Source organism: Hyaloscypha bicolor (assembly GCF_002865645.1).
Source record: "Hyaloscypha bicolor E unplaced genomic scaffold K444scaffold_13, whole genome shotgun sequence".
In the NCBI taxonomy this organism is placed as follows: Eukaryota; Fungi; Ascomycota; class Leotiomycetes; order Helotiales; family Hyaloscyphaceae; genus Hyaloscypha; species Hyaloscypha bicolor.
In genome coordinates, this window is record NW_020194515.1 from 68,589 (window position 1) to 93,613 (window position 25,025).

A 25,025-nucleotide genomic window follows, 5' to 3' on the forward strand; every position below is an offset into this window, starting at 1 on the left:
TTGTATTGCACATTGACTTTGAATGCGCGCGGAAGGCTAATATAAACAGCATTCTCTCGAGAATGTAAGAGTCGATCCAAAACCCCCCAAAATATTTCACACAATAACCTCCCAAAAATAAATACCCAGCAAGGGGTGTCCTGCACATCTCACTCTAGGCGTCCAGCCGTGGGACCGTGAAGGTATATCGGAAATAGTCCTTTCGTTGCCAATATCCATCCTGGATTGACCTCCCAAAATCCATTTCGACTCGTCAACCCCGTGACACTACCCCGTCCTTATTTCTTCGCTCCCTTCACCTCTTTAGGCTTCCGATATGGGATGTTTGTGACATAATGTATGTACCAGGCCAGCAGACCCAGACCTATACACACAACGAGGACGACAACGAGGATAACGAGGAGGAGCGGACTTCTTTGTAGAACAGCCGTCGCTGCTGGTGTGAAGCCGAAGAATTTGAAGGCGTTGGGTCCCGAAAATGCTTGACCCATATTGACAGATGTTAGGTGTGAGCTGAGGTAGGTTGTATTCGGGATGCCGATCTTCCGGCAAGATACCGTTGCTGACAGGTTGTTTATGGAACGAGGAGGGAGTTCCTTTCAATATAGACTTCGACTACAACGATGATATCGTGCAACAAGAGTGACGTGCATAAATTATAGTATAGAATCGAAGAGAAAGTAAATCCGCTCAACAGACGACAGATGCACGCTCGAACTTTGGCGGACCTGAAAACAAACGACAGCAATGGAGCAACGACGTCCGAAAGACACATTGATTGCAGGCTCCTTTCCCAGCTTTGGGGCTCCAAAACGATTATATGAGTGTTATTTTTGGACTATGAGGCTTAACGAGTGCCCTTCCTTCAAAACCGCGACGTCTCTGCGTTTCAGAGAGTCGAGGGCCGTGACTGCTATCCGCTATTGCGGGCGGGCCTTGCCCTGTTTTGGGGAGCAGATGACGCTAATGATTTGCGACGACAATGAAATTGTTTTGAATCATTCTGTCCTAGAGCCCTGACCTCACGCGATTTCTCACGCCACCTTTGCCTGAAGACTCGGAGATGCGAAGTTTGAAGAGTGTCGGAGATCTTGGATGGGAGTCGTGGCCTGCGGGCATGGACCTTGCGTTGATCCTTGCACAGCATTTGGCGAGCCTGTAGGAAATCTCCCCATGTACACCGACGTGGATACACGCCTCACTCAATCACTGTGTGCAAGGTGGTCCCGAGAGTCTTGTGCCTCAAGATCCAGTCAGAAATGCTAGGTGCACCTCCGAAATTATAATTGATTGCCCGTCTCCTTTCACAGAGCAGAGGGTAAGAACATCTCCAAGCTAGCTTGAGCGGCCTGGGGAGGCGCGATATTTTTAAAACCCACAAAACGTTCCCTTCGGATGTCCAACCTAATTCGAACGCCTGCAATGATTAGACGCTTATTAGATGTATGCGGTAGGAACCTCTCTGGTGGCCCAGAGCCAACTGGCTCTTAAGCCTCGGTCACGCTTCCAAGTGCTCTATCAGATCGTTCCAAGATCGACTTCCCGGCTAAGCCTAGAGCCTCTATTATTCCTTCCATCTTACGGCTGTCATCTCTGACAACGCGCAGTGCAGATTCCACTTCTGCACACCGAGATCGCAACCGACGAATCTCTTCTTTGAGTCCTTCGTTAGATTCCTGTAGGAACTCCTTCGGGTATGATGTAGGTACGGTATCTGCCGTGGGTTCTATCTTGAGGTCCATCTGGGCCTCGACAGATGACGCTGGCGTATCAACGTCGTCAATGATTTGGGTGAGAGGAAGCAGGGCTGCGCTGTGTAGTGCCACATCTGATGCGGTGGCCTCAGCCCTTAGTGCCTCGATTGTTTGCTCCATTTCAGCCTTCATCTTGCTCCAACTCTTTCGCTCTTCAGCCGCGAGTTCTTCCAGTTGACTTGCTTTTTTGACAATCTCCACGTACTGAGCAGCCTCTTGCACTCCAGCCTGGCGACATTCATCCCTCGTGCGCGATAATTCTTCGACATCGCGCTCCAACTCGATGACCTGAGTTTGCAACCGCATCTTCTCTTCCGACAGGCTGATGATCTCGCTATCGGAGACGGCGTGTTTCTTCTCCAACGCACTGGCACGAGTCTGAGAGCGGGAAAAGGCAGCTAGGAGCTTATCATGCTCACCCTGGAGGGATGATAGAGCAATCTTCTGAACAGATACTTCATGCTGGAGGGCTGCAGAATGAGCTTGGATGGCGTCGGTCCGATGTGCAGCTCCAATCGGTGGCAAGTAGCCACTTGGCGGTGATTGATGATGTAGATTTGATGGCGTAGGCAAGTTGAGAGGTTGGGCAACTCCATAGGGTCCAGCGGACGGAGAAGGAAAGTTGATTGATGTTGGAGATGGGAGGGACCGCCCAGGCGGCGAAGGGAGTTGGCGGTTGGGTGCTGGTGGGGGATTCATAAAAGATCCCCGGCGGCTTGGCCCACCTAATGAGGACTGCGAAGTATGATGATATTCATTCTGGGATCGTGATGGCGATTCCTCGTTGCCCATCATCGTTGTTGCAATAGACCTCTGCCTCGTGTACATCCTTGCGTCAGAGAGGGGCTCAGCATTGTCGCTCCTGTCTGTGGGAGCCTCATCAGATTCGGTAATGATGCGGCGCTTCATGATGCTGGGAAGACCATCTTCAATGCTCTGGCCAGGCCCAGTAAACTTTTTGTCAAAAGTAGGTGAGAATTCTGACGGCACATTCTGTACGAACTGGTCCGCTAGGCCATTAATGTGGTTGATTCTGCCAAGTAACCAGTTGAGGGTGTGTCTCAACCCGTACTGTGCAATTGGAGGACAGTCGGCCGAGCTAACTTGAAATTCCTCAGGGGTCTGATTTTATTGTATGTTCAGCAAGAATCCACCATCTCACCAGGGAGGGAGGGGGGGGGGGAAGGGCTGCATGATCCCGACAGACTCACACGAATGACACCGCGACGAGCGGACGAGATACCAGAAACAAGAGTATTGGCCAGATGAGTCAGCGCAGCTGCAGCCTTTTGGGTGACAAGGGCTAGCTCCGGATTGCTTTCGCACTTCTCACAAGCCTCGAGCTCTAAATCTTGAATCTGTGTGGTCAGCCTCCTGCATCGTCGACACAGAATGGCGGTATCTTGAGCATTTGCGGGTTCCCCGCCTTGCCGCTCTTGGAAACCGGGTGGGCCAAAAGAGCTCTGATTCGGATTATATAGTTCTAGATTGGTAAGGGAATCAGAATTTGGGCGGCGATTGCGGGGTTCCTGCTTGACTTACGAGATGCTTGGGATTGGACCTTCCCCTCTGAAAAGGCAATGTAATCATTTCCCCCCTCGTATCTGGCCCTCTTCGCCCCGACTTCCTGGCTGTCTGGGTGGTATATATTACGAAAATTGCCTCCAGCTTCTGCTTGCCTGGAGGTTGATGTTCTGCGACACTGTAGGGGATCGATTGGGGGTAATGTTGCTCCAAAAGAGGTGTTGCCCGCTTCTGGCAAGACGTTGTCCTCCTCCCAAGGTCGTTTAATGCTCGGCCGACGTGACTGGGACTTCTCTCGCTCCCGGGCATCCATCACCACGCTGCCAGAGCCTATGTCTTTCGGAGGGAGTATTGAGCTGCCCAGCCATCCGGCCTTGGGTCCCGCAGGAAATTTTGGCCTTCGTATCTTACAAGGCGCAAGACCTGAGAGAATCTGCGCAATTAACGGCCTGTCAGTACACAAGACGATCAGAGAGCGTGGGAGGGTGCTCGACAAGAGGGAGCTGCTTACACACCATGCGCAGGACGTCCTGTGGTCACGGTCGTCGGGACACCATGAGACAGAGCAGAGGGTGATCAGAGGTGTATAACTGCTATGCGCCGCATCGACTAAGTCTCTTTTCTCTGGGTAAAGGGCATTGAGCACTCGGTACTCCAGGCTCTATTACATAGCTCCTGTGGTCGCGCTCCCATGGCGATCAATGTAGGGGTAAGGAGGAGTTAGGAGAAAGAGGGAGCTTGATTTGCTGGCGCGAAGTGAGCCGGTCCAGCTCATGGCTGAATTAACGTTAATAATAATTGACCTCGCAGCGGGCCCGCGAAGCACATCGGCACGGAACCGCGTGCCTTGCCGAGTGAATTCTCCAATTGGCGTTGATTTCGTGGGCGTGTCATCTTGCGGACTCTTTTACCTTTGCATGAGGGCCGGTGCTGTGGATCACCAGGATCAAACCTTTTGTCATCCTCCACAAGGCCACTAGTGGAGAGCATTGAACAGGCATGGATGCTTACTAATGAGGAAATGCTGCCCGAATAGGAGCAGCCAAAGGCCACTTTCGCGCGCCGGTCCCGACGCGCAGAAGGGGATGGGACGATGGGTGCATCGCGACCCATTTGTGAAGGGTCGATTCCTTCCATTCAATCCATTTTGTTTCCAACGTCGGTGCAAACACCCTCTCGTTGGTTGGTGGGGTATTGGCTTGGTGGCTCGCGCTACTGGAAATGACCTGGACATGACTGCTGCCATCCCGGGTTTTGGAAACTGGCGCTGGACTTTCTCATCGGCGGTGGAGCAGCGCTTGCTGATTACTCACGGGCACTTCCGCGTGATGGGCATCACTTTTGCTGATTGAGAGGCGACGAGTGACCCAGCCCATTCCGCGTTCCCAGCGAATGAATCTCATTCACGCCAATGTCTCCTGCTGAGTCAGTTGTGTGTGTCACCCGTCACGGTGAGGCTTCTGTCACATGACGAAGGCCGCGAGGAACAGACAGATACTGTAGCAGTGGATTTTTCAGCGGTCACGGAGTTATACTCGTAGAAACAACGCTAGGCCATTCGATTGTGTTAATTAGACTCCAGCAATGCTTGGCTGGTGCCGACAAACCCCCATTTCATAACTTACAAATCTATTCTCAGCTATATCGCCTGCCCCTTTTAGGCAGAGGAGACATCGATTCGCTATCAACACGCCTTCTCTTTCCGCCGCTTCGTGACGGTGACCGACTATCCCGACGTGTTGCTCTTCGCGGCGGCGTAACCGAGCGTGACATTGATCTCGTCAGACTCCGGCCTCTCTGTCTCTCTCTTCCAATCCTTCTAGGTGGTGTTCGCGATGTAGACCGAGATCTTAAGGGCAGTCTCGCACGAGTTGAACGTCCAATCTTTGAACGGGAGTCTGATCGAGATCTTGAGCGAGTCGAGCGTCCCAAGCTTGATCGAGATCTTGAACGATTTGAACGTCTCAGTCTTGGCCTGGAGATCGACCGAGATGGTGAGCGAGAACTGGATCGTGATCTTGATCTTGATAATGAACGCTTGCGGCCACGATTTGGCGATCTCGAGTAAGACGAGCCACTGCGCGACGAATAACTTGATACTGAGCTCTCTGACTCGGAGTCCGAATCCTCAGGCACCGGCGCTGGTAACGCGGGTTTCGGAATATTTTGAAGATATTCTCGCATCTCCTCGGTAACAGCTCCCATGCCGATAGAAGTGAAGTAGTTGATGGAGAATCTTGTATTGCGGGGGTTATCATGAGGAAAGAGTCCTTCAAAGTAGGGTCGGAGAAGGTCTTCCTTTAGGCGATCTTGCAATTTCTTCATGCCCATGGCCTCCGAGAGATCTTGAAAGAGAATTTTAATGAAAATGCGACTGCTAGAAGTCGTTTCCTCCTCATTCAGATGAATGACAGACATGACGTGCCATCCAATGGCATCGGAGCTAATGAGATGGCCAAAGAAGCGCGCAATGTTTCGCAGTCTGTTTGTTTCGTATCGATGGATAGTGTCATAATATTTGGCGAAGGAATCCTCGAAAAGCTGGGTCCAAAGACGGTTGATCTTGGCAAACCTCTCACCGATGAGGCCATAGAACTTTGAATACGTCTTCTCCTGCGAGCAGCATTCGATGATCATAGAAGGAAGCTCGGGCTCTAAGCCAGCGGGAAGTTGGACTTTCATCAACTTGTGGCAACATTCTTCCGGATCGATGCTGGACATAATTGTCAGGTATATCGTTTTTCGGAGGGCGACAAGATCTGTATTGCTCTGATCTTTAATCTCCAATACCTTCTCTTCTTGTCTCTCTTCGTTGTCTTCGCTATCATCACTATCGTCCTCGTCGCCTTCCTCACCACTACCCTCCCCAAGGATTTCCGCCTTCGTCTTTCTATATTCCTCTTCGTTCTCCTCCCACTGTGGATCAAATTTGAAAATATTCAGACCATCTTCCACATCGATTTCGTCATCCAAGGCAATGACATGGGTGATTTGATCTTCTTCCTCCACCAAGTCTAGTTCCTCTTTGATGGCAGGATTGTCCTTGTACTTGTCTTTCCGAACCTGGAACAGAACCTCAATCATATATTGCACCCTCTTGTCGATATCAGCCTCGTGTAGAATGCTCCGAAATTGGTCGAAGACGGCTAAGGCAATGGCTTGGTTCATCTCCTCCAGGTGTTGCCCGACCTCCCTTGTCAACCCAACAGCAATCTCCACGCTGTCATCTGTTGGTTTGTGAAGAAGAAGCAGAAGTACTTGTGCCGCAACGACCTCGCTGGCCACTTGTTGGTTGCATAGATGAGCAATGAAGGTTGTCGCAGAAAGGCATACAGCTTTGTCATTCCTCTTAAATCCCTTCTTGAACTGAACGATGAGCCGCTTCAGGAGGAGCTCGCCCACGTTCGGGAGCTTGGTATTCACAATAGCCGCCATCGCTGCGTATATTGGTGTGAAGGGCAAACTGGCAGCCTGCGCCTTCATAATGGATCGGCAAAAGAGTCCTCGACCTCTGATTAAGTTCTCGCCAAAAAGCTCCGGAACGATGTGCTTGATATTCGAGACGTTGACTTTGTTGATTAAACCGTTGATCGACTTCTTCAAAGCTTCCCATGCCATGCGCTGGTATTCCTTGCTGGTCTTGTCGGTGATCTGGGACTGAAGGGCTCGTAGTCGGGCGGGTGGGATGTAGGTGCCACCAGATCGCATGGTCAAAAGCTTCTCGTACTCAGCTTTTGCCGCCGCCTGTTTCTCATCCTCAGTCTTGCCTCGCGCGACCTCCATCTTTGCGATAGTGACGTCGGCGCGAATTCAGAGATCAAGGTAGGAAGAATGAAAGTTTCGTGAGGCTGTCAACATCAACGTGAAATTCACTTTAGCGTATCACGCTTAAAACAAGGTTTAGCTGCCTCGCTGAGTCATCCACCAGGTTGCGTTCTGTGTTTCGCTGGCAATAACTTTTGCTTGGGTTCAAGAGAGCCAGCTTCACATTTCAACGACTGTGGCTTTAAAACTTTCAGTCATTTGCGTCTGCTCCATCACACTCCTTCCTAGCCTGTTTGTAACGATGGTAAGTCCTGGAATGGCAACTCCATCGGGCTTCCTGTCAAAATACGCTGCTAACACAGGCCAGCTCGATAAACTCGTTGGACTCGCGATGCTTGTCGCTGCTTCAGTCGTCTTTCTCTATTACACCATATGGACGCTCTTGATGGCAAGCCTTTCCATAGTCTCTGAAGATTAAGAACTAATTGTCATTCCAGCCTTTCGTCGACTCGGATCACCCGTTACAAAATATGTTCCCGCCCCGAGTCTGGGCTATCCGTATCCCTGTTATCCTCATTCTGCTTGGCTGTGCGGTGGTGGGATCGTTCTTAAGCGCGGTGATGATTCGAAGCAACCGGAAGAAGGCGGCGAAAGCAAAGGCTGCTGGAAAGAAGAAGGCATAAGGTAGACTTGATAGTGTAGGATTGGAGTCTTGGCTGTTGTCTTGCTGGAAGAGCTCGTGGAAGCGTCAATTGCCCGTCATAGCGTGAGAGTAAACTTAGGTGGCAGGCAATCACGAAAGGGGACACCTTGCAGGAATGTGGGATGGGTATTGTCCAGCGCAGATGTTCGAAATATACCCAGGCGGCTTCTTGATAGCGGCAAAACACATTGTAGTCGCAATGCTCCATGAGCTCTTGTAGCAAAACATCGTATCCAAGGACGGTCCGCCATAAGATCTACATTTGATCTGCTGATCTGATCGGATTAATGTGCAAAAGCCAATTGTACGACTTTGCCGTACCTTGCAGATACGTAATCAGGAAATCCCCAGCTTGTGCAGTGCATAATTCCTTTGGAGCTCTCAGCGAATCAGGCTCATCACTCTCGCCGGTTGCAGTCAGAAAGCTGCCCCTCCACTCCCATCAACAACTACGAAGCTCTTTATAAAGAGCTGTAACAAAACTCCGGAAACATTGCAGAAACCCCTCCCGATCGTGAGACCATTTCAGCCGAACGATAGATACATTTCGAGCTTTCCGCTTCAGCTGCTCGCGCACCTTCCTGCAGTGGAACTGGGACATTGCCGCGACCCGTCATCGCGACCGCCCGCTGTGAGACCAAGTCGCCATTTGAATGCCGGATCAACAGAACAACAACATCTCGAGTAATAATATACAAGCCAGCAAGCTGTCTCAGAAGATATTGTCGACTGGGACGAAGAGTAGCAGAAAAAATAATGGAACGGGGAAAGACAGTGGTGGAGGCGGGGTATCGGTGACGAAGTGAGTCTTCCCTCTTACACTTTCCACGATCTAAGCCCTGTCCCATGAATGGCGGGTGACTGACTGTGGATAGGAATAAACCGTTTGCTCAATCTACTCGAGTTCAGTCACCAGAGATGAAGCCAGTTGCTTCCCCTTCGAATGGGAATCCCATCACATCCCCCGTACTGGATGCTTTGTCCTCCGCAGCATTAGACCGATCCTCTTCCCAGAGCACAAACGAATGGGCAAAGAATATCCCTGCGTTTTCGAGCTCCCCCTCCAATCTGATAAACCTTGGGGAGGAGAGTCCTCCCGCACCGTACCTACCTTCTTCATATGAAGGTTGGGCAATAAGAGATAGAGGAGTTTCCAACGGCCATATTTCATCAGCATCCCCACCCTCAAGCCGAAGAAGACCTCTAAGCTATCAACTTGACGGTAACTACACACAAGGCTTTGATGAGCACCGATCGCAAATATCCTCCTACGCTGCTCGTCGAAGCTCGATGTATTCACAACACCCCCGATATGCGCAACACCCTCCACTACCGCACCAACCTCAACCCCACTTCTATGGTGTCGATGCTAACCTGATGCTCTCCCCTCCAACTCCCGGACTGGTTCCCGGGGATAAAGGGTTTTACTGTGGTTTCGACAGTCTGCCAACATCTTCACAGTCGAAATCAACTGAGAATGTCGTCGTGACCGGATACGAAGGGGGTATAAATATCTATGCAGTCTCAAGGAGAGGATTGCATAAGACATCCAGTATTGATGGGCTACGAGGTGGGGTTTACAACGCCAAAATACTGCCGTGGAGAATCCCGGGGACTGGCTCCAAACACGCTCCGTTGATAGTTGCCGTTGTCCATGGGCCAATCTGGGCATCCAGTGAAGTGTCAAGTGGTGATGATGGAACACCTCCCTCGGAAGCTATCTCCGTATCTCAAAATGGCAGTGCTCGAGGATCACCAAGAATGCCTGGGCCGTCCATGAATGACAATGACCCAATCGAATACTATCAAACCTCGGTAGAGGTTTATTCGCTTCGCACAAAACAACATGTTGCAACTTTGCTCTCCGTTCCCAAAATTCACCTGGCAATTCCAACAACTAGTCCTTTGTTTGTGGCGCCACCTCCGGTCGGAGCGTTAACCATTCGTGCAGAGAGCGGTACCATCGTTGTAGCTTCTGGTACGACTGGAGAAACTTGGATCTTCCGTCAAACAATAGCCGACTCTGCTTCGTCAGAGCTGTTCAGGTGCATTGGCAAAATTTGGACCACCGTGCAACACGGGGTTACACTTGACCCTGTAGGCCCAAACGGTTTGGTCGATGGTGACTGGCCATCGACCGATCCTATCTCGGTGCGCAAACAATACAAAGCCTCCATACTGTCACTCAGTGGCCGCTGGTTAGCTTACTGCCCACCAGCACCGTCATCACAAGTCTCCCTTCGTGCGGCTGTTCCCAGTGCCGTTTCCACGGCAAGAGTTCATGGGTTGAATGCTTATGCTCCCCCGCAACTACCAGGCGTGAACTGCATGGTTGAAACTCCTGGTGGAGAGAGCATGATGAAGCAAATTGTCCAGATAGGAACACAAAAGTTTATTGAAGCGGGAAATCTGGTAACGGACTGGGGGATTCATGCCTGGAACAACTATAGGAACAAGTCTTCGTCAAATCAACAGTCAAATGGAGACCAGTACCAAGCCCACTCGAACGTCCGGACAAATATGGGACAGCAGTTCCCTCCTACCCATGGGTTACCAACTCCAGCACCTCTCGTTTCGAAAGATCCCGGCCTGATATCGATTCTCGACTTGGAATCTCTTGCTCAACACAGTTCATCAACGGCATCATCCCCACATCCCTTAGCAACGTTCAAAGTTCCTCATGGATGCAGCTTTTTGTCTTTTGCTCCAAGTGGCCTAGCCTTATTTACAGCAAGTAGCAAGGGCGATGTGCAATCAGTTTGGGACCTGATGCGCATCCAATACGCGAAGGCATCGTTCTTGAAGGCGGGAGTTCAAGGCGGGGGGTTTCCAGGCCCTCATGTTCGACAGATCGCCCAATTCTCGAGGATGACCATCGCTAGGATTGTTGATGTTGTGTGGACGTCCCCTCATGGGGAGCGTGCGGCGATGGTTACGGAACCAGGGACTGTTCATATACTTGACCTCCCAGCCAGTGCTTTCACATGGCCTCCACAACGTCGAAGAGGTCCAGCTCAGAAGTCAGATGACGGCGCCGGTGAAATTGCCAATCCACCCCTTACCGCTACTGGATTGGCGTCGAGCGCAGTCAGTTCTCTGTGGACTGCAGCGCAACCTCTCGTGAGCCGCCGACGTCGAAGCAGCGTTGGCCTGTCTGCCAAAGCTGTAACAGCTCAGGCGGGACATGGCACACAAGCCCTGGCTGCTGGAATTAGTAGATCTGTTGGAGCGGCAACAGGGAAGATGAACGAAATGCGCAAATCCGGGCACACGAAGCTGTATCTCCCTAACAGCACGGCCGTTCCCAGCAGAGCGTGCATCTTACTACTCAATGGGAAGAGAAACGATTCTGTCATGGCGGTAGCAGGTGGGATTGTCCGGTTTTATTCTATCAAGAACAGAAGAGCGGATCGCCCGGTGGACAAACAGAAAGCCTCGAGAGGCGCCAGATACGTTGAATATCGTATTCCGAATCTACTTGATTTCAAGTTCGCGCCAGAAATTACGCGCGACCTGAATCAAGTTAGTGACCTCGAGCTCACCGAAAGAGATATCGAGGAGTCTCGTTGGAAGACGGGACACTCGCCATCTCCCGCGCCCCAGTTGCGTGGAACAGAATCATCCATTCCTCAGGCGGAGATCGAATCGAATGCTCCATACCAGCCATTCCATACTGATCGACGCGTGGGGCTGCACGTTTATTCGCACGAGGAGGCTCCTCTGCCTTCACCTTCTGTGTCCGCTCTCCTTTCTCCGCCTGGGTTGGCAGATGAGGTGAAATCTTCATCCTGCAGCAAATCCACAGGTGCTTGGGCTTTCGGTAGACGCATCAAAATCACTAAACTTGATGTAGGACCTCCACACAACCCAGATGATGATGTGGACGATTCTGCGGATCACCGCGCACTCCCCTCGTCAGCAATAGAACGCGTCTTGAGGGTCACGGATAGCACCGAGGAGATGGAGCAGATCGTGATTACCACAAGAAGACGTAAGGCTGTTTCACGTGCTGGCGAAAATTCCGGAGATGTTGACGAAGAGGGGTTCTTCGAAGATGATTGTGATGTGCTTGACTTCGCCAGCCAGAGAGTGTAATTGTCGCCTTGGAACAGGATACGCTTCGCCACTCTCTCATTATACACTCTTTTTGAACATAGCATCGACGATAGAATATGGGTGCTTTGGGGCATCTGGTGGAGTTTGACCCTGCTTACATGAACCTTCGATGGCCACCTCAACGGGTCAACACGTTGATTCTTGCTTTTGAAACGGTTTGGGTACTATTTTTCGCATGAGGAGTTGGCGTTGGAGCGGGTGCGACTTGGGGGGAGGGAGGGGTAGGGCATGCAGCTACAATCGAGATACCAAACTAAATGAGGTATGAACTTTTTGATAGAATCTTGATGAACATAGCATCATTGTTGTGAGTTGTTTCCATTGTAAGGTCTTCTCGCTGTGATATTGCCTTTCGTGCTGTCGAAAACCTGAATAGTCCTTACACTTGATGAAGATTAAACTCCTGACAAGACAATCCCCAGACGAAACACATGATGGAACCTTTCTATCTGTTACGCCATCAATACAACCCCTTTGCAATGCGGAAACACATGCCTGTCAACTGAATTGAGATTCCTTCCAAATGCAGACAAACGCTCTTCCCGCTGAACTGAACTCCATGCAATGCCACAGAACACACCAATACATCCCACGTAAGTTCAAAGCGATGGATACCTCCAATGCTGAAAAATTTACTTAGCACATGACTTATGAATCATCAGAGTGAATATCACATACTTGACTCAAGATGAAGACGGCTTTTGTCCCAGACTCCTGAGAGTAGCCTTCACACGCTCAAACTCCGCCTTTCGGTCTTCTTCAGTCATGATGCGAACCTTCTTCCTCTCGCCATTCTTTCTCAGATCGTCTAAGTGGTGTTTGAAGGTTTTTGGCTGTGGGGGAAGCTCCAAGGCTTCGGCAACGTTAACCACATCAGTTGGTGTAGGGTATGTACGAGCCATAACGTCTGCCAAGTTGCCATGCTCATTGTACTGAGGCATGCGGCAAGACGGGAGGGCATTGCTGGCGACTCGGGCTGTGGTATTATTGGTGGTGTCGGAAACCAGTCGCTCCACAGTAGGACGGTAAGGAGCCTGAGGAGTTGGCTGGTTGTTGGAAGTGCGAGTTGGAGTCGACGGCGTTACCGGTGTGGAATCCTTGTTGCTAGACATTGTTTCTAGGTCTGGGTGGTGTGATTTGAGGAAATAAAGAACTGTAGAAGTGCTCTGTGATTCGATGAGTGGCGCGATATGAGATCGAAAGGAGGGTTTTAACTCAGGGGTGGAGATGTTTCTTTCTGAACTGATCAGATCGAAAGGGCACTATTTATGCTAACGAAGCGCGACTAACGAAGCGATCCCGTGACAATAATCAAGGGCAAAACTACGATAAAGGCATGGCAGAATCGTCTAAATGTGAATTCGATAAGATATTTGACAACGGTGCAAACAGGGGGTGCAAACAGTGCAAACAGTGCAAACACCCTCGACTAAAAGGGGGGCCAAACCTTAGGCAAAACACAAATGATCGCCATCTAACGATTATCTAATGCTTTTCTTTAATGTTCCATCCTTCTTCTCTGCCTTCTCTATCTTTGGCTTGGCTTTTTGGTCGCTGAAATCTCCTGGAAGGTCCGATACAAGTTTTGGGAGAAACTTTCCAACCCTGTTCTGGTACTCTTTGTAATCTGTGTACTTTTCGGCAGTGATGTGCTCTGTGAACCAGGTCGATGCCTGGAAAAGAAGGAGGTATGACATGGCTCCCAAGAAAGTCCAGTTGTAAAGTACTTCTGAAGTCCAGCAACCCCACTGGTATAGAACAACCCAGATTGCCTGCTCTGCAGCAAAATTGGGGTGTCGGCTCCAGGACCAGAGGCCAGTGACCACAAATCCACGATCAAGATCTTCTTGATCAAATTTGTGGGGGACCTTTGCAGTCTTTAAGTAGACTCTCTTGGCTTCCTGGAAATCTTCACGAGGCAAAATATTAGCAATAAGAGATGTTGGCTCTCAGGAGAAACTTACTCCACTGCTGTTGGTCTGCAAAGACCTCCACAAGGACCAGTCCCATTAACGCTCTAGCAAAGACGACATCGGTTGTTGACATTGCCTTTCCAAAACGAGCCACCAATACCATAACATATGTCGGGGTCGTAATTAGGAAGAGGAGGATGCTTTGAGCGAGGGATATAAAGGTGACATTGAAGACGAAGAAGAAAGCGGGATTTAGGTACTTTCGCAGGACCTCCCTGTACAACGAACGATCAGCAAAATTACATCCAAACCCAGGAATGTGTACTCTCACCATCGATAGTCCTCTGAGCCAATATTGTATCCTCCCTTGCGCCAGTAGTTGAAGGTTAATCGTAACTGAAACCCAGGTTAGCAGATTCAGAGGTGTCTAGAAGGACACGAACACTCCACACTGTGCTAAATGCAACTAAATGGTCCAGTCGTGAGGTCTCGAGACCATTGAGATGGGCGTACAGGCAATAGTGTGCATTGTAGATTGTAGGCAGAATGCTCCAGCAGCGATCGACTTGTGAGTAGTTTTTGTTGATTTCGGAGACGATGAGGAACACCGGTGCAAGGAACAGCGAGAACGCCAAGGAAGTTATCAGAGGGTTGGTGGCGAGGTATATGGTCTGTAGCTCTGCGGGGTTGTTCCACGATTGTAGGAGCCGCTGGGGGAGGGCGTAGAGTTGTGGCAGGTACGGAAGCACCATCTTCTGCAGGGATGAGCACTCAGTGAGCGTCTTTATGACTGGCAGAGCCATGATGAATGTTTGTTGTTGAGGATTGAGGGTTCGGAGGTCGGATTGTTCGAGGTGGTTCTGGTACAATGAGAAGTGGGCGGGTTCTTGTTGTTGACGAAATCAAGTCAATGACGCCGAGCTAGAAGTCTACAGTACAGCACCAGCAGGGGTGCAGTTTCCCTCGAATCGCTTCTTCCCGCATCCGGCGTGCAGTGTGCTCGTCAATTTAAGGTTAAGGTTAAATCTTCCGGCTCCAACACCACTCAGCTCTCCGTCACGCGTTATTTCCTCTCGCCACCAACTTGGCATCTATTTGAGATCTTCTTGACGCGCCCGGTGGGCTGTAAATCTTAAAGATGCTCTCCACAAGTTTCGACAGACCATGTGAGTACCGTTAATTCGGCCAAGAAGTCTCCATAAGCACTTATGCGGTGACACCGCTGCCATGCCTGGAAAGATCCTTTGCGTGGCAGAGAAGAACTCCATCTCGAAAGCTGTAGCAGAGCATCTCTCTGGGGGTCACTTTCAAACCGTAAGATGGGTCCCAGATCCTGAGAGATAGTTCTAGGCACAGACTAATCTCGTCCCAGGGAAACACTGGCAACCAATACATCAAGAACTACACATTCACGTTTGACTTTGGTCCGCCCTGGGGAGGTTGCAATGTGCTCATGACCAGCGTATCTGGTCATTTGACGGCAACGAAATTCACCGATGAGTATGAACGCGATTGGAGCCATCCTCCACCAGATGCACTTTTCGATGCACCTGTACTCGTGAAAGTCGAAGAGGTGCGTGATCATCCTCGCTGCGGACATTTGCCAGGATCGTTAAGTGCAAATCGCAGGACAAGAAACCAATCTCTGATAATATTTCCAACAATGCGAGAGGATCTCGTGCCCTATTCATCTGGACCGATTGTGATCGAGAAGGAGAGCACATCGGTGGTGAAGTAAGATCCGAAGCTCTCAAGGGAAACCCAAACCTAGAGGTGAGGAGAGCCAAATTCAGCAACATCGAGAGAGCGTAAGTCTCTCTAGCTGTATAAAGGTCACATCTGATAATTGTCCAGACACATAATTCACGCAGCAAAGCATCCGGTAAATCTTGACGACCGACAGATACACGCAGTTGCTGTACGCATCGAGCTGGATCTCAGGATCGGATTTGCATTTACGAGGTATCTGACAAATAGTCTCCGGCCCTTGGGTGGGCCTCTCAGCGTTCGGCCAGATGGCGGCAGGAGAGTCATAAGCTTTGGTAAATCATCCCGCAGTCAAAAGTGTATTTTCAAGCTGACCTAACCCGCACAGGACTTTGCCAATTCCCGACTCTCGGCTTCGTTGTGGATCGTTATTTCAGAGTGCAAAACTTCAAACCAGAGCCATTTTGGAGCGTCCAGGTCACCCACAAGCGTGACGATATCAATGTCATTTTCAATTGGAAGCGCAATCGGCTGTTCGATCGAGCAGTAGTTGTTGTTCTCTTTGAAAGATGCATCACAGCCAAGACTGCCAAGGTCATAAAAGTTCAGGAGAAGCCTACTAGTAAATGGAAGCCATTACCTCTGACGACTGTCGAACTGCAGAAAAATGCCAGCTGGTTCTTGAGAATGAACAGTCACGAAGCTATGGCTGTTGCAGAGGGTCTTTACCAAAAGGGGTTCATCAGTTATCCCCGAACCGAAACCGATCGATTCGATCCAGGTATGAATCTTAGGGCACTGGTAGAAAAGCAGACGCAGGACAACCGATGGGGCGGATTTGCTCAGAACTTGGTGAACGGATCTTTCAAACAACCACGACAAGGGAGTCACGATGACAAGGCACATCCACCCATCCACCCTGTGGCCTACTGCGCTCCTGCCAATTTGAACGACCAAGAAAAACGAGTTTATGAGTTTATCACACGTCGCTTCCTGGCTTGCTGTTCCGATGACGCGAAGGGCCAGGCAACAGACATAGATGTCCTGTACGGCGATGAAGTTTTCAGTGCCCATGGAGTCGTTGTTTTGGCAAGAAACTATCTTGATGTTTATCCCTACGAAAACTGGACGAATAGTACCACTCTACCAAAGTTCACAACCGGAGAAGTATTCGAGCCTACCGAAGCTATGATGACGGAAGGAAAGACTGCAGGTCCCAGTTTTCTGACAGAGCCAGATCTCATTGCGTTGATGGACGCTAATGGTATAGGAACTGATGCCACGATGGCAGAGCATATCAATACAATCAAAACACGAGATTATGTCTTCACGCGGCTAAAAGGGGGTGGCGGTGGGAATCATGCTCCAACCCCAGCCCGTGGTGGCCGAGGAGGGAGAGCCGCGAGAGCTGGCCGGGGCGGTAGAGGCGGCGGCGCTGCTCGGGGAGGAGGCGGTGGAGGAGTTGAGGAGTTCATACCCTCAACCCTAGGCGTGGCTCTGGTGGATGGGTATGACAAGATGGAACATGAGATGAGTCTCAGTAAACCATTTCTGCGCAAGGAAATGGAGTTGAGAATGAAGGATATATGTGAGGGACGACTGGCAGGAGATGCTATGCTCCGGGAGAGTTTGAGGCAGTACAAGCGGGTGTTTGAGCAGTCAAAGGAAAGGCTTGATCTTTTGAAAGCAGTACGTAATCTTATGTTGCATACCTCCCAACCCTTTCAGTCGTTCTGAAATTGCTAACTACGTCGGTCAAGTCATGCAGGAGATACGTGCTCAATGCCGGTGGACCTTGATACCAATTTGCTCTAGTATATTTGTGAAGGAGGTACTAAGTCCTATGGATTTAATTGAGAAGAAATCGTAGTACAGTGCCAGTCAACTCAGCTTGAACAATTCTCAAACCCTGATTTGCTGGATTTACTCGCTTAGGAATGCACTGTCCGGTCAACTGCAAAGTGAGCCTAGCGAAACGGATAATAGCTCTTTTTCGATTTCATGGAACTTTCCCGTTGGTTAAAGTAATATACCAACAGGTCGTATTCTTGGACCAGAAGGTGCCAGTCTCTAACTACTGTGTATTCATTGCTACACATTATGTTCACCTTGTGTCTTCTCAGCCTGGATGTCCTTCGCCTGCACTCCCTCCAGTTCAGTTTGTGTCTTCGTAGACTTGAATTTCCTCCCAGCCACCTTGCTAGTGAATACCTCATCGAGTTCTTTATAGGTCCGGCCAGCAGTCTCGGGCTCATAAATCCACAAATACAAGCAGGCCAAGGCCGCAAGGCCGCCGAAGATGAGAGACTTTGGCACCGAGATTGGCTTGGTCGGGATTGAAGAGCTTTGGGATAACAAAAGCCCACATTACCTACGAGCTACTAAAGGCGGATTCTCAGTATTGATGAGTATCGGGCTCTTTCATTGATTGCGTTGTGCGCGAATATGTCAATAACAAGAGTTTTGAAGCGGAGACGAGATGTCGCCGTCTCGGCGAGAAGCGTGTATGCTATGGCTCCAATTGTGACATTGTAGCCCCAGCAGTATACTAGGATAAGATCACACGTCCCTGTGAAAGGATCCGATATTAAGTCTATATTTGTGTAGGAATTTTTGGTTTACCTTTCAGCGCTGTCGGTGTAGCAACTACCTCTAGAGCATCTGTGAGAATCAAATACACAGTCAGAGAGCAGAGTCCGGAGAATATAAGAGGTCTTCGACTGACCCTCTCGACGAGGAACCAGGATATGGCGTTCCCAATCATGGAGATGACCTGCTGAATAATCTGGAGGATGAAACTCTCGCTTGAGGAGTATCCAGCAAGCTGGTAGTAATAGGTGTAGGGACTAGTTGGAGGCGAAGTATATTCCGGACAGTGTTTGGATGCAGTATGGGGCATTGGCTATGCCGGTTCGCCGCAGGTTTGAACTACTGAAGCATTCAAAGTATGAGGCATCGCTTGTTGTTCGTTTTACCTGTTTTGGAAAGAACATTACTTTTCCGACCGTCCATTTCTGAGCTGTAGGCTTGGGGATTATACTTGAAGCGTAAGCACTGTTGTAGCCATGCGCTTTTCTATATCTTCTGGGGAGTAACCAAGCTTGCGTAAAGATCGAGCTGCCTTTTCTTCGTTTCCTTTGCCCAGGAGCCACCAAGGAGACCTGATTATTTGGTCAGCATTCTTGTTCGACGTTCGATGAAATGTTCTTACCCACTTCGGGCATGAAAGGCATGAATAATGTCCCGACCGCGGCAACCCCGTACTGAGCAACGAAAACTGATCTGTAGGCGCAGCGAGTAGCTGACGAAGAGTTTGCAGCGAACTTCAATTTTATTCTTTGATCAAGGAGTAACGTACTATATGATACTGTCCCCTTAATGATCAGGGCGACGAGGAATGGACCCAATGTGAAAGCGATCGCTACACCGCTGCTAACTATTCATCTAAGAGCGGTGGGACTCGCCTAAGCAAGGTGTGCTTATATCCCAAGTACAACGAAACTGTATCTTACCTCGCCGATATAGGTGAATGACAGTGTGACGAAAATCCCAATTACAAAGCCGCTGTAGAGTGCTTCAGTCGGGCGAGGGCCCAGAGGAAGCATCTTTTCATACGTACTGTACCTGATTAATTTTCCAGCAAAGAGCATTGGGCTGGTAGTAGTAACAAGCTTAACGGTAATTCCAATTTACGAGAAGACGAGGCCGAGTGCGCAGGACTAACTTCTGTCTGTCTGTACTCGTAACGTAGCCGATACGTAGAGATGCTATGCATACTCTGAGAAGTATTAGTTGTACCAGAACATACATTCCGAGCTGGAGCTTCTTACGATGCAACGGGAGCACCACTGAACGCCGATTGCCACCCTACATGCAAAACCTAGGTACTTCCGTACTTGTAACCGAAGTCCTTTCTGGACTGAGGTATCCAGAGTACCGAGCCACCTCCACGACGGTCAGAAAAGGTCTCTTCGTAAACAAAAAGAGGAAACTTACCTGCTTGATTTTCAAAGCTGTTGAGGATGAATATCATAAGGCATGAAAACACCCATCCAAGACCCAAGGATACTGTTGTGTCGCACGTGACTTAGCTTAGCTTAGCGCGACACCCTGTATCTTACAGTAGTTCCCAACCTCCCCGCTCCTTCTTCCCTCTTTAGACGTACATACACACACCCAATACAGCTGATTCTGCATCCAGAACACCAGCTACGGGTCGTGATAGATACTTTCTTATAGCTTGGTAGCTCCAACATCGTGTTCGTCTTGGTATGCAATCCAGCCGGCCTGATCGGCGTTCTAAATGCAAGAATTCCCAGTCTTTTCAGCGTCGCCAGTTTTGGTGTTGCTGGCATCAGCCATAGTTAAGGATAGAAGAAGTAGGAAGTGCTGTGCTTAATTGGAAACACATGAAATAGTTCGATATTCGTCCTTACTCATCCATTCAAAATGCGGAGGAGAAGACGACTTATAAAGAAGTATTTCTCAACTCCGGAATGCTCAAAGCAAGCAGAAAAGAGGGTGACAAACTTGGCGGGGACTTCGCCCACTTTCCCACCTGGCTAAGCGCGGGGCTCCTCTCTCACAAGATTTGCGTCTCCAACTTCCTGGGACTCTTCAGGTACTTCAGGGGAGCCTACAACGGTGTTGAACTCCCTCCAAACTCTGAACTAAGAAAGATCTCGTATGTCCGAGTCTCTGTGCTCGGAGTTTCCTCGTATTGTGGATTCGCTTGCCGTTGCCTATTTTCCCTGCTTTGGTCATCTGATTCACTGCAGAGCTCTGGCACTAAGTCTTGGCAATCTTCCTCTCCACCTGCTTCTGAATCTCTCAAGGCAAGCCCTGAAGGGATGAAACGAAAAATGAGAGCCCCAGCAATTGAGATCCGAGTCATGACAAGGAGTGCGGAAGATATCTGGGCTGCCTGACTCATGTTTCAGTCCGAGTCTCCTCACAGGGCGAATTCTGTAGTTTTTAACCTAGACAATATGCTTGTACAGCTGAAGTTGGAACATTGAAAGGTACTCAGCGGCAAGAAGGCATTGAAGGCTTGCAGCGTGGCAGAAGAAAACGTGTTGATGTGAAAGGATATATTCAGTCAGCATAGAAGTCCGTTTTGGATCGTAAACACAACCCTACAATTCTATAATTCGTCTTTCCAAATTCGCTCATGCTTTAAATCCTCCAAGTACGATTTGATCTTTCTGGCAATCGCCAAGCTATCGAAGCCGAAGTATTTATACGCTTCCTTTCCAGGCAAACTCTTTCCAAACGTCTTCATTGAAATGCTGGCATTAGCATATCGCTCCCATCCATTTGCTGCATAAGCTTCCACAACCACAGCAACCGTCTTTTTGCTTTGTAACGTCGCACGTCTGTACTCACGACTTTGCTGCTCAAAAAGACGCTGACACGGGAAACTGACGATTCGAACTTTGATTCCGTCCTTTTCAAGCTCCTCGGTGGCATCAACTGCAAAGGCCATTTCTGCACCAACACCAATCATGGTCACGGTTGCGTCTTCTCTTTCTCGGAATACATAAGCACCGCATTGAACAGCCTCACGATTGCTCTCCTTGTATTGTGGGAGATTCTGACGGGACGTCGAGATGATTGTTGAGCTGTGCTTTGCTCGCACCGCGACTTTGAAAGCGCCGGCTGTCTCTTCCGAGTCGCAAGGCCGAATGTAGAGGATATTTGGCATGGTGCGGTACAACGATGCCAGCTCGATAGGTTGGTGAGTCGGTCCATCTTCGCCAGTCCCAATACTGTCGTGTGTGGCAACGTGAATAACCTGAAGTTCTTGTAGAGCACCCATGCGAACTCCTGGTGCGGCGTACTGATATCATGTCAGACTTATTGAATAGTACAGCCAGTATAGAAATCTTACCAGATAAAACATGAAGAAACTTGATGTGACTGGGATAATAGTTCCACGATTGTAGGCTGCCAATCCGTTGGCGATGGACGCCATAGCATGCTCTCTGATGCCGTAATGAATGTATCTTCCACCATAGTTTCCATTGATGCCGTAAGTTGTTTTAAGATCAGGCTACAGGAACATGAGCAAGTTTGGTGTGGTCACTCCACAGAGAGACTCACACTTTGAAAGTCCACCTTTCCGGGCCAACTCATGTATACACTTGGCGATAAGTCCGCAGTACCGACCATGAACGAGGGTATATTTTGTGCCAATGGGTTGCACACCAGTCCTGCAGACTTTCGTGATGCCGTTGCAGAGGCTGGAAAGGATTTTGGAATGAGGTCTTCCCAATTGTGCGGAAGGTCTCCGGTGATTCTTGCCAACAGCTCGGCACCCAACTCAGGATACGCGTCGCAGTAGTTGGACCTCAATTTCTCCCATTCACTAACCAGTTTTCTGCCACGCGGTAAGGACAGTTTCTGGAAGAAGTTGTAGACCTTTTTGGGAACGCTAAACCTCTCATCAGCCTCAAACCCAAATTTTCTGTGTATACTCATCACATCCTCCTCTCCAAAAGCAGCACCATGAGCTTTTGCATCTCCTTCAACTGCACTACCGATGCCGATGATCGTATGGCAATTGATGAAAGTCGGCTTGTCCCTGCTGGCTTTTGCAGTGTTCAGAGCAGCAACGATCCCCTCAATGTCATTTGATCCGTCCAATATCTCGATAACATTCCACCCACTTGCCGCCATTTTGGCGTTGATGTTTTCCGTATTCGCAATATCGGCACTACCATCGCAAGTCACATTGTTGTTGTCAAAGATGAGGACCAGATTGTTGAGTTTCCAGTGGCCAGCCAACGATATAGCTTCCAATCCTACACCTTCTTGCAAGCAAGCATCCCCAGTCATACACCAGGTGGTATTGTTCACGATCTCGTAGTTCGGTTTATTGTACGTCGCTGCGAGGTGCTTCGTGGCCATAGCCAGACCAACAGCGTTTGCGATTCCTTGTCCCAGCGGCCCTGTGGTTACCTCTATGCCTTCATGCTCGATTTCTGGATGCCCAGGGCAGAAAGAGTACCTAGATGAGGAGTGATATGTTTTCAATTGGTCCATCGTCATGTGTTTATAGCCGGTCAGATGCAGAAAGACGTATTGAAATAAACATGTGTGCCCTGGTACATTGTCAGACGAGTTCTCAAGGACAAATCTCCCGCTTTACCAACCATTCGACAAGATAAATCTATCTCTATTGAACCAAGCAGGATTTTCTGGAGAGTACTTCATCATGTATGCCCATAGGGCAACTCCGATGGCAGCCATGCCCATGGCACCACTATTCATTGTCAGTACAATAAATTCACGGCATCACCGAAGATCCAGCTTCTTGCTCCACTCACCCAGGATGGCCACCATTATAATGTTGAACCAGATCTGCAATAAGCACACGAAATGTTCTTAACACTAAATCGTGATCTTCGCGGCCTTCAATATGTAGTGCCACACTTTTTACTTTCGACGAATTACCATTGAGCTCTGTTGCTGAGGGCGCCATTTTCAATACCACTCATACGAGATCGATTTATGGCCAAAGATGGACTAATTTCAGTATCCAGACGCAGGATAAGCAAGGCAACTGACATTTAAGAATTTAGAAAGCTTCAGCTTCACAAAGAAGCAAGCTACAGCTGCCCAACAGAAGCTTCCCTGTTTGAGGCAGTCGACCCTTTCAACCATTGAAATCCTGATGCAAGACCAAAAGCGGAAAGGTGCAGCCTTGTGAGACTATTGGTGGCCAAACTGGGAACCTTTTCTGGAATTAGGGTACAGTGGTTAGGACTTCCGCATTGGGAGGCCGCTCACCTAGTGCTTGCCAACTCCGTACCAAACCCCACCATTGAAGCATATTCAACTGCTAGTGAGTGGATACGAGAATGGATCTAAGAGCAGAGAATTGTGGAGAAGTAACCACAGACTGTTGCAGCATTCAGGCCCGCTGACCACATCAGATGCCGCGCACTGATATGCCACGAAATTAAATTAAATTGATAACAGGTGCTGACGATTGGGTGATTGATATGAATTTTCTACCATTTTCGAAAATCGTGAATCGGAAATTCCAATAATTTAATCAAAGATGCGAATTGGTTTCGCAAGATAGAAACCAGGGTCGTTGAAACGGAGCCCTTTGTCCAGGCCACTTATTTCTTCAAGTTCTGCTCTTTCCAGGCTAATGCTATTCACCTCGAGATTCTGCTGTAAGCGTGCCTTGTTGTTAGACTTGGGGATGACAGCAATTCCCCTTAGTTTATTAGCGTTGACGACCAATACCTTTCCGGTGCTCACAAAACTTACCTCTGCGTAGCCCAGCGAAGAAGGACCTTGCCAGGTGAAACACCGTGGGCCTTTGCGATCTTCTGAATTACTGGATGGTCAAACAACATAGGGACACTATCAGCTCTGGCGCGGAACGATGGTGGTAACTCCATGAAAGATTGAGGACCGAAAGTACTATATCCGGTTACGGCGATTCCCTCCTCTTGAGCCATGGTGATAAGGGTATCTTGAACGAGATATGGGTGATGCTCGACCTGTAAGCTTGAGACGGGATGGCGGGCGTATGAGAGGAGGTCGTAAAGCAGTTGCGTTGAGAAGTTGCTGACTCCGATTGAGCGAACCACCCCTTGGTCAACGAGCTCCTCCAAAGCTTTCCATGTTTCCATAATGGGGACTTTGTCAAGCTCGATTGTTTTGTGTTCTGAATCTCCCCACCAAGCCTGAACAACGTTAGCAACTATACGCAAATAAACAAAAGTGCTACTCTCACGGGGTATCGCAGCTTTTCTGGCTCAATATATTTGAGCGCCACAGGGAAGTGTATCAGGTAAAGATCAATATAATCCAGTCCCCAGGCATCCCGTTGTGCATATCCCATTGCTTCTACATGTTCCCTTGCCTTAGTCAGAAATGTGTTGTCGTTTCATCGAAGATTTCACAGTACTTTTTGTGATAATTGTTCCATAACTTCGTTGTCACAAATATTTCCTCCCTTTTCACTAACCCATCAACGATAGCCTTCTTAATTCCCTCGCCAGCTTCTTTCTCGTTTTGGTAGTCGTATGCTCCGTCAAATAAACGATATCCGGTCTTGATGGCATGGTATACTGTATCGGCGGTGGTGTTTTGATCAACTTTCCAAAGACCAAATCCGACAAGTGGCATATCCTGATAGAAATGATGCGTTAGTTCAATCCGATATTTTCCGAACAAAAATCATGAAATACACAGGAGCAGAAGAACCAACATATCCAGAAGCAAGCTTGATGGAAGCCATTTGAAGGAAAATTTTGATATGCTGGTTGGGGGCGGTGGTGGGGGGGAGAAACCGAACAAAGAATACAGTTATTTCAAACTTGGTGCCTTGAGATACTTTTGGGATTTTTGTGAAAGAGGCGGTTCTGACAAGCCCCAAAGAAACCAATTTTGCTTCGAGCTTCCTTGGGAGCTCCAGATTCCAACTTTGTTAATGTGGAGTTGCTGAGGAGCAGGATCACCGGGGTAATCCTTGTTGCTTCGGTTAGCTTACAAGTAACAAAGGGGTAAAGTATGTGTCGC

The 25,025-nt window shown here is 49.2% G+C and overlaps 11 protein-coding genes across 11 annotated transcripts; 3 read left to right on the forward strand and 8 right to left on the reverse strand.

Annotated features, from left to right (window-relative positions):
• Positions 1 to 35: 35 nt before the first annotated feature.
• K444DRAFT_113980 (uncharacterized protein) lies at positions 36 to 619 on the reverse strand. The gene has a single exon (XM_024870344.1). It carries the CDS (start codon positions 489 to 491, stop codon positions 279 to 281), a length of 213 nt encoding a protein of 70 aa, XP_024743250.1. The 5' UTR covers positions 492 to 619; the 3' UTR covers positions 36 to 278.
• A 634-nt stretch (positions 620 to 1,253) lies between these two features.
• Positions 1,254 to 3,859, reverse strand: K444DRAFT_113990 (uncharacterized protein). Its single transcript, XM_024870345.1, has 4 exons — positions 3,790 to 3,859; positions 3,297 to 3,711; positions 2,966 to 3,237; positions 1,254 to 2,876 (listed from the first exon to the last, which is right to left on the reverse strand). Exons 2-4 carry the CDS (start codon positions 3,589 to 3,591, stop codon positions 1,488 to 1,490), a joined length of 1,956 nt encoding a protein of 651 aa, XP_024743251.1. The 5' UTR covers positions 3,592 to 3,711; positions 3,790 to 3,859; the 3' UTR covers positions 1,254 to 1,487.
• A 918-nt stretch (positions 3,860 to 4,777) lies between these two features.
• Positions 4,778 to 7,123, reverse strand: K444DRAFT_551296 (MIF4G-domain-containing protein). Its single transcript, XM_024876536.1, has one exon. It carries the CDS (start codon positions 7,059 to 7,061, stop codon positions 4,914 to 4,916), a length of 2,148 nt encoding a protein of 715 aa, XP_024743252.1. The 5' UTR covers positions 7,062 to 7,123; the 3' UTR covers positions 4,778 to 4,913.
• Positions 7,124 to 7,255: 132 nt separating this feature from the next.
• On the forward strand, positions 7,256 to 8,086 carry K444DRAFT_606621 (dolichol phosphate-mannose biosynthesis regulatory). Its single transcript, XM_024879029.1, has 4 exons — positions 7,256 to 7,344; positions 7,370 to 7,372; positions 7,410 to 7,491; positions 7,541 to 8,086. Coding segments are annotated over exons 2-4 (270 nt in total). The 5' UTR covers positions 7,256 to 7,344; position 7,370; the 3' UTR covers positions 7,727 to 8,086.
• A 112-nt stretch (positions 8,087 to 8,198) lies between these two features.
• Positions 8,199 to 12,101, forward strand: K444DRAFT_114046 (uncharacterized protein). The gene is made up of 2 exons (XM_024870346.1): positions 8,199 to 8,548; positions 8,622 to 12,101. Exons 1-2 carry the CDS (start codon positions 8,400 to 8,402, stop codon positions 11,839 to 11,841), a joined length of 3,369 nt encoding a protein of 1,122 aa, XP_024743254.1. The 5' UTR covers positions 8,199 to 8,399; the 3' UTR covers positions 11,842 to 12,101.
• A 62-nt stretch (positions 12,102 to 12,163) lies between these two features.
• On the reverse strand, positions 12,164 to 13,070 carry K444DRAFT_114111 (uncharacterized protein; the record flags this gene model as incomplete). The annotated part of the gene is made up of 2 exons (XM_024870347.1): positions 12,164 to 12,485; positions 12,541 to 13,070. A coding segment is annotated over one exon (525 nt), but the record flags the coding sequence as incomplete, so codon positions are not given.
• A 273-nt stretch (positions 13,071 to 13,343) lies between these two features.
• K444DRAFT_517377 (DUF1295-domain-containing protein) lies at positions 13,344 to 14,578 on the reverse strand (the record flags this gene model as incomplete). The annotated part of the gene is made up of 4 exons (XM_024873772.1): positions 13,344 to 13,771; positions 13,827 to 14,050; positions 14,107 to 14,171; positions 14,219 to 14,578. 4 exons carry the CDS (start codon positions 14,576 to 14,578, stop codon positions 13,344 to 13,346), a joined length of 1,077 nt encoding a protein of 358 aa, XP_024743256.1.
• A 258-nt stretch (positions 14,579 to 14,836) lies between these two features.
• K444DRAFT_606624 (DNA topoisomeras-like protein III) lies at positions 14,837 to 17,460 on the forward strand. Its single transcript, XM_024879030.1, has 6 exons — positions 14,837 to 15,089; positions 15,148 to 15,348; positions 15,405 to 15,583; positions 15,630 to 15,817; positions 15,871 to 17,171; positions 17,243 to 17,460. Exons 1-6 carry the CDS (start codon positions 15,003 to 15,005, stop codon positions 17,279 to 17,281), a joined length of 1,995 nt encoding a protein of 664 aa, XP_024743257.1. The 5' UTR covers positions 14,837 to 15,002; the 3' UTR covers positions 17,282 to 17,460.
• A 113-nt stretch (positions 17,461 to 17,573) lies between these two features.
• On the reverse strand, positions 17,574 to 19,515 carry K444DRAFT_698014 (uncharacterized protein; the record flags this gene model as incomplete). Its single annotated transcript, XM_024887946.1, has 10 exons — positions 17,574 to 17,826; positions 17,865 to 18,051; positions 18,105 to 18,306; positions 18,458 to 18,582; positions 18,694 to 18,856; positions 18,995 to 19,046; positions 19,107 to 19,136; positions 19,313 to 19,349; positions 19,386 to 19,427; positions 19,479 to 19,515. The coding sequence occupies 10 exons, from the start codon at positions 19,513 to 19,515 to the stop codon at positions 17,574 to 17,576; spliced, it is 1,128 nt and encodes a 375-aa protein (XP_024743258.1).
• Positions 19,516 to 20,579: 1,064 nt separating this feature from the next.
• K444DRAFT_579501 (dihydroxyacetone synthase) lies at positions 20,580 to 22,965 on the reverse strand (the record flags this gene model as incomplete). Its single annotated transcript, XM_024877665.1, has 5 exons — positions 20,580 to 21,321; positions 21,373 to 21,534; positions 21,585 to 22,585; positions 22,637 to 22,746; positions 22,811 to 22,965. 5 exons carry the CDS (start codon positions 22,963 to 22,965, stop codon positions 20,626 to 20,628), a joined length of 2,124 nt encoding a protein of 707 aa, XP_024743259.1. The 3' UTR covers positions 20,580 to 20,625.
• Positions 22,966 to 23,339: 374 nt separating this feature from the next.
• On the reverse strand, positions 23,340 to 24,917 carry K444DRAFT_551311 (Aldo/keto reductase). The gene is made up of 5 exons (XM_024876537.1): positions 24,715 to 24,917; positions 24,412 to 24,635; positions 24,238 to 24,361; positions 23,766 to 24,187; positions 23,340 to 23,712 (listed from the first exon to the last, which is right to left on the reverse strand). Exons 1-5 carry the CDS (start codon positions 24,742 to 24,744, stop codon positions 23,538 to 23,540), a joined length of 975 nt encoding a protein of 324 aa, XP_024743260.1. The 5' UTR covers positions 24,745 to 24,917; the 3' UTR covers positions 23,340 to 23,537.
• Between the last annotated feature and the right edge of the window lie 108 nt (positions 24,918 to 25,025).